Source organism: Microtus ochrogaster, chromosome 21 (assembly GCF_000317375.1).
Source record: "Microtus ochrogaster isolate Prairie Vole_2 chromosome 21, MicOch1.0, whole genome shotgun sequence".
NCBI lineage: Eukaryota > Metazoa > Chordata > Mammalia > Rodentia > Cricetidae > Microtus > Microtus ochrogaster.
In genome coordinates this window covers 22,700,538-22,707,888 of record NC_022022.1, presented here as the reverse complement: position 1 = coordinate 22,707,888, position 7,351 = coordinate 22,700,538, and the positions used below count along the sequence as shown (strand labels likewise).

Here is a 7,351-nt window from a genome sequence, read left to right as displayed (position 1 = left end):
TTGTTCAATGCTGATGGAGAGTCCATGCACCACAAAGCATTTCGGGGTGGAGAAACAGCCTCACTGGGACTGAATCAACAAAGACCAAATGAGAACCACAAAGAAAACTGGGGCATTTCCTTTTCTTCGTTGCTTTAATCTGGAAAACCCCTAGCTCCTGGCAGGAAGTTGACACTGTCACTCAAGAGAGAAACTAGGACTGCACACGGCATAAAGATCAAGTTCAAACAAGATGGAGGATGAAAAATATCCCTCACGGTACTAGCTAGAGAGAGTGAGGCAGTCAAGGCCCTCACATGCCACCAGGTCCAAGCAAGTGCTCTGCATGCCACCCTGGTCACCTTCCACTTGGTCTTCAGACGATGTCCCTAGTCGGTAGAGAACCAGGACATTGTTGCGGGTTCTGACTGCTGTTAGCGCAAGTCTCAAAACTTCTAATCTATGTATACCTATGCACAAGGGGTGGCCTAAGCTGAATTAAAAACCTTTATTTAAAATCCTATAACAACTCTGTGGGCCCTGAAAAGACAGGAAGTGCTAGTTATAGCTTCCTCCAAAAGACCTTGATTTCTATTTTTACCTTCATATGCAAATTTTACTGTTATTTTTACACACTACCAGCTACAGAAAGACAGACCAACAGATAGATAGAGAAAGAGAGATAGAGAGGAGAGAGAGAAAGAGAGAGAGAGAGAGAGAGAGAGAGAGAGAGAGAGAGAATGGGAAAATTAAAAGCAAACAAATATTACAAAACGAAAACAACAGAATTTGAGAAAGAAAAAAAAGCAAAATCAGTGTCAAGTGTTCACCAGAATTGTGCTTATCTGAAAGCAATCAAACTCGTAAATGATGTTAATTTTTCCCAGTATTCAGTTTGACTCAAATCAACATGGCTTTGATGGTAGAACACCAACTGATTCTTGTCCCTGCAATCACACAAGATTCTGTCCACCTAACCACTCCATTTACACAACACCAACACTTTCAGAGAAAAGCATTCATTTCTACCAGGATCACACCAGGAACTGAAGGTACACACATATGAGCCTTAAAAACAAACAAACAAACCAACAAAAAATCAAACCCAAAATCCCAACAAAAAGCCCCCAAAAGATTAATGGCAGCATTCTAAAAAGATTTACTTTTCTCTCATAAACTGTCATTCGAGAATAATAATTTTTAATGAAATCTTCTAAATCTTGGCATAAACAGAGAAACCTGATGGATCAGCTGAACTTGGAATATTGTGGAATTTCCTTGTCTGACCTCCCTCTATGGTTTTCCAACGGTGATTTACGTTGGCATGGAGCGTCCCATCCAGTAGCCGGAGTGTAAACAACACGTAGGAAGGAATATATGATATGATGACGGGTCGCATGTGCATTACGTGGAGAACCTTCACAACTTCATGCATCAGAAACATGCATGAAGAGGGGGAGAGGCCGTCCCAGGGTTTCCCGCCAGGTGCCTTGAGAACAGAACGCAGAAGTGGCACTGTCGACAGTTAGCTGAAAAGGAGGAATAAATAAATTATATTGTTTTCTATAAAATACGCGACTTTTGGCCACAGATGTTACTAAGGAACAATTTTTATAACGTAGCTCAAGCTCAGATTTGGAAATAACGCTGTGTGAGATCTTTGCCTGTGATCTTTGGAAGACAAAATAACACACTTTTAACAAAGACAATTCTAGGCAATCCATAGTATGTATTTGTTCAAACAAAGCTAAGCTGAAAAACAAAGAACAGAAGGGGTCACAGGCTTCAATCACATTATTAAATATAAATATATGTTTTAAGTATTCATATTTACTAGACAAATTTAATAAATTCATGTTAGTATTTGGTTGAAACAAATCAAAGTTCAACTTCACTCTGTGCGCTTTGCTCATTATGCGTAAATTCCTTGGGAAATCAAAATTAAAAGTCAGTTCAGCAAGGAATATAGTATCAAAAGTAGAGAATGATTCTCATTCAGGTCTTTAAAGCTATAACCAGGAGCACCATTCCTTAAAGGTTCTGTTCCATCTTGAACAGAAAATAGAAACAGTGACACCTACTCACGTCTGTACCCTAAATCTTTAAAAACAACAACATAAGCATGGATTTACTTGCAGTCATCTGTCTGTTATAAGAATGACCTCCTTTGTGTTTGTTTCAAGTTCAAGTTCAGCTGGACTTTCAGTTGTGCCCTTGCCCCCCAGGCTCCCACCGTTCCATTCAGTCAGACACAGTGAGCTCATGTACATACTAACCCGTCGACACCTAACATTGCACCTTCCGAAAGACAGCAAGGCTCAAAGGATTTCAATGCTTAATAGAAATCGCTGTGGATAACTTGGAGTTGTCTGCATTAACCCAGGTATCACTGGCTTTTGATGTGAGAACTCCGGGATGTGAAAGTGATGCGATTCGGCTGTTGGGAAAAGGTCCTCCTTGGCGCCTGCTACCTCGCAAATAGTGGTGATGCTAGAAAATGGACGCTAGAACTAAGGACTCATGCAAAGCCACGATGGATTTCCAAAGACCTCCTCTGTGTTTCACTGAGTAGATTGCTGAGCCAATGTCCAGAAAGGGAAGAACAATAGCCATGCAGCTTTTCCAGCATGAGCCGCATCGCACAGAACCGTGGGGCAGGATGCTACTTACAAGACCCAAATGTGAATGGTTTTCAGATGTTTTGCCACAAAGAGGAGCTTCCTGAGAAGTTGTCTTTCCCATTTGGAATACAGGGTGGCCTATTAAGAGAAGCCCCATTTAAGCCACCTGGCATAAAAGGAAGTCTTCTTAAATAGGCTCTATCCCTTAACACTTCAGAGAACTGCAGAGAAAACTAGCCCCTTGCCCAATACAAAACACATCCATCCTATCTAGAACAGCTGGCAATTTGTGGTTACCTCTTTGGGGGTGAAAACCACAGAAACACTAACACACACTTTATTTTTCACTCCTTTTGTGTCTTCCTTTTGATAACATAGCTACGTTATTTTAACCTATTTTTTGTTATTGGGATTTATTTTTGCCTTTATTGATCCTCTTTATTCCTTTTTTGCATATCCAACAATGGTAGATGGTGGCTAAAATGACAGAGAGGACCTTTGAAAATCACTGTGGTTGATAATCTGCCTTCAAACTGAGAAGTCGAAATGGCTTTGCTGGGGCGTGTTGAGTGGCTGTTTGTGAGACCTGGGCTCCACACCTGGCATCTTCAAACAGTGCCAGGGGATGCTGCAAAGAGATGATCAGTGGGCCAGGCTTCACCCGACTTTGTTTTTTTCTCTCTCAGCTCATCCCCTTTCACTGATTCAAATGATTTCCTATCATTCCCCTACACGCCAGCGAGCCAGCCTGTCCTGTTCCGCCCTGTTTTCTAATGCTTCTAAGTCCTAGCACTGTAACTTCATGATGTTTCTCTAGCTTGGACTCTCTCACTTGTATATTTTTACCATGTCTGTATCTTCAGATTCTGTTCCCTGTGTAAAATCTTGCTCAGAATTTAGTCTCTTAGGCAGAGTATGGATGTTCTGATGCATTGGTTCTTCGCTGCACCCAACTCTCAAGTCAAACGTGTAGTTTATTTTTTCCACGGTCTTAATGAATAATTGCCTCCCAGAGCAGAATGTACGCTTCCTGTGGAAAATGCCTTTTCTCCCTGCATCTAGCATAGGAGAGGCACTATTATTATTATTATTATTATTATTATTATTATTATTATTATTATTATTTTCTGTCTGTTGGAAATTAAACATTTGAGGAAGAATACTGATAACACCTGATATTTTCTCTTTAAATACTGCTTTCTAAATTTGCCTACTACAAGGGGCACATTAACAAGATATGACAGCCTAGAAATATTTACTTGATGGGTACTGTGGGTGACCCCGAACGATGAAAGTGAACATTCTGCCACTTCCCATCACGGCGGTGCCACACGCGCGTCTCTTCCGACTGCATCGTCTTCGGCATTCCACTGCCGTCCATGTACTGCGTGAGCCGGATGTATGCGATGCAGGCTGCGTCGTCTCCCACCAGATGCACGTGAGGGTTCAGGATGATAGTGTGGATTGGTTTATTGCTTTTGGACAAAGCTGAAAGGGAACGATATAAAAGAAAACAAGTTAAGGTCTTACACTGTAGTAAACTAAAATCAGGATTCACTTCAGGTGGGATCGATGAGGAATGGTACTCATCCATGCCTTAACACATGAACCGATTTGCACCAGTTGAGTGCTGGGTGTGGTATAAAGTGCAAACAATGAAACAAAAGTGGATAATCTTCATTTTCCTTGGTTTCCTTAAGAGGCAATTTGTACCACTCTGGAAATTTTCATTGATTAGGCAGAAAAGCTACACAGATGCACTTATAAAGCAAGGGCTAGAAGCAGAAGCCACACTATGAGGAGAAGAGGAGAAACCCTGGCTCGGGTACCCTGAGCTACTCCCACTGGAGCTGTTGATGAGGTGATTTGCAGTGGTATTTCTGTAAGTAAGCATGTGGGATGAGGGAAGTATCTCAAGTGTCAATTTTAAAGTCACTGTTTCCCTGAACGGATGTTTCCGCATCAAATCCTGTGCCTCTTCAGTTTGGTCAGAATGGACTTGTGATCAGCTAGTCACACTTCACAATCTATTGCTTGCTCACACAGTGAGTTATGAACAGATGTTCCCCACCAGGCTCCAACCTCTGGCGTTGGGATAATACCGATATCCATTCTAATCACTTGACCAAGAGATTTATGGATTCTGAACACAATTCCTATTGATGGCGTTCTGTAGATTAGAAGAGGCTGAGTTATTCTAGCTGTTACCCAAACACTCTCATTCTCAGGCAATGCTTCTTTAAATTACTTGAAATGTTAGTGACATAAAAAAATATACCCCATTATGGACAGTACACACTTATGGAAAATAATAGTGCACAGGGCAATGTTGAAATGGGTGAAATATTAATGGATCAATTAACGATTTTTACTAGAAATAAAATGGTGTCGATGGACAGGCAGATTAAAGAAGTAATATGTTTGTTTTCTGAAAGCTATATGCTTCCTCTGAGCCACTCAGATATTAAGACCTTTGCAATCTGAGTGGAAACACTTCCTGATCGCTCTTCTTTGTTTGTGCTGTAACTTGAAAGTGACTCTAGACTTTCCAGCAGTGCTCAGCCACTGTGGGTATCATGGCTGTGGTTTCTCTTCCCCATATTAACCATATGACAAAAACTCAAAGTAATACATGTTCATTACGTTATATGGCTTATCTTGTCCATTCACTTGGTCTTAACAGGTGTTTCCATATTTTCCAAAACATAAAGGACTTTTTAGGTATGAAGTACATATCTTTTGGTCCCCCAAAGCACAATTTTCATGGTGGATATATTTCAGTAAAAATCCCCACTGCAGGAAAGAGCCAAGGAGTCTGTGAGGTTGGGAGAAGTTGGCAAAGAATGCAGAATAGCTACCGTTTTCAAAGTAGAATCTGTGAAAGTCCATCCCTTCCACTAAGTTGCCCAAAGCTTCAGGTTCAAAGGCAGTGAGGCCTGGATCGCAGATTTTTCTGCAACAAGAGAAAGATTTCATGAGTAACTGTGCTGACAGTTTTGTTCTTTCAAGTCTAAGCATTCTTGCTTACGGTCAGTGAAGGAAAGAGATTCTAAAATAAATAAATAAATAAATACAACCAAATAGGAAATTTCTATTTCTTTCTTCCTTTCTTTCTTTCTTTCTTTCTTTCTTTCTTTCTTTCTTTCTTTCTTTCTTTCTTTCTTTTTTTTTTACCATAGACCTTGACAAGATGATCAGAAAGCAGACTCCAAATTGTCATTTTGCAGAGGCACAAAACCAAGTTAACCAGCCCAAGTACAACATTACTTGCTGTTTAATTTCCAAAGCTAATTCTTTAGTTTTCTAACTTTTGACTTAAGTTTCTTATGTTTCAAGTTTTCTCAAAGTCAAGGACATACTCTAAGTCCTTTCAAATCATCTTTGGTTTGGGAAATCAATAATTTTTGGAATGATTTTTAAGGGACCCACTTTCTCCATTCTTCTCCAACATCCAGGTTGTAAGTGACTTGAAGGGTAGAATGTCAGTCTGAATTTCCCGGGAATGTCCATAAGATTGCTTTAAGCATATGCTTAAAGCTCATTTCACTTTCAAAAGAAAAGTAATAGGTGTTTCAAATGGGCATGATAGTTCCTTTAATTCCAGAAGCAGAATTCAGCAAAGGGGTATGCATCTCTAAACTATTCACAAGAAACCAATGGACTTTCTTTGGGGAAATTTACTTATTCAAACTATTAAACGTGATCTATAGTAGGAGGCGACTATAAGTCATTGATACTAAAATAGAAGTTAATACAACATGCTTCAAAGGCAGGTTATAATGGATGGAAATGATACAAGAAAGAAAGAAAATTAGAGCTAGGCTTGTAAGAATGAGTCAGAGTTTTGCAGGGACGTGGAAGGTCCCGAGTTGGAGGAAGGCAGCAAAGACTCAGGGTACAAATAAAAAAATTTTCAGCCTATTTATTAATTTGCTGCAAATGAGAAATGAAGTGGGTGGGAACCCATTTAATTCCAAATGGACATGCTCAATACTGGAGGGAAACTTTCTTAACTGTTCATCAGGGAAACAAATCTGCAAGCCTAAGTCCCTGTGGTTTTGCAGAGCCTAGCACAGTTGATGGAACATGGTACTGGCACACCAGGAATGGTGGGATACACATGTTTTTCAGCAGGAGTCCCAGGCCAGCCTGGGCAACACGAGTCCCTGCTTCAAAAAACACAAACAAAGGAATGCAGAGCTGGTGGCCTGGAGAGAACACTTTGAGGTCTCAAACCGCAGCAATTATCCTTTGCGAGGAAGGCGGTGGTAGAGGGGAAATAATGAACTTTGTCTCCGATTGCCTGCTGAGCAGGTATTTTTAAGCCCAAGTCAAATATATATATATATATATATTCTTCCTAAGGAGTGAAGTGGGAAGAACAGTGTTCCTATGGCAACAGAAATTTATTCTGCCAGGTGTTATTACTTCCTCTATAAAATATGGCTTAGTTGTCAGTCTGTCAAACCAAACTCCATACTACCTCACATTGGCATTTGCAAGTGTTATTCTCTTTTTTTGCTTCTTTGTCATTCATTATCATCTATCTATCTATCTATCTATCTATCTATCTATCTATCTATCTATCTATCATCTATCTATCTATCTATCTATCTATCTATCTTCTGTCTCTATCTGTCTGTCTGTCTGTCTGTCTGTATCTATCTATCTATCTATCTATCTATCTATCTATCTATCTATCTATCTATCATCTATCTATCTATCTATCTATCTATCTATCATCTATCTAT

The 7,351-nt window shown here is 39.9% G+C and overlaps 1 protein-coding gene across 10 annotated transcripts in view; it reads right to left on the bottom strand.

Annotated features, from left to right (window-relative positions):
- Positions 1-729: 729 nt before the first annotated feature.
- The window catches only part of Camk2d (calcium/calmodulin dependent protein kinase II delta), a 250,826-nt gene continuing 244,204 nt past the window's right edge, over positions 730-7,351 (bottom strand). For 5 of the 10 annotated variants that reach the window (XM_026783941.1, XM_013350034.2, XM_026783939.1 and 2 more), the window contains 4 exons: positions 5,459-5,553; positions 3,860-4,088; positions 2,650-2,738; positions 731-1,508 (listed from right to left, as the gene is read on the bottom strand). In XM_026783941.1, coding sequence (XP_026639742.1) covers positions 2,672-2,738; positions 3,860-4,088; positions 5,459-5,553 — 391 coding nt within the window. In that variant the 3' untranslated portion in view covers positions 731-1,508; positions 2,650-2,671. Of the gene's footprint in view, positions 1,509-2,649; positions 2,739-3,855; positions 4,089-5,458; positions 5,554-7,351 lie in introns of those variants that run through there. The other 5 variants (XM_026783940.1, XM_005357243.3, XM_026783944.1 and 2 more) reach the window with 3 other exon arrangements.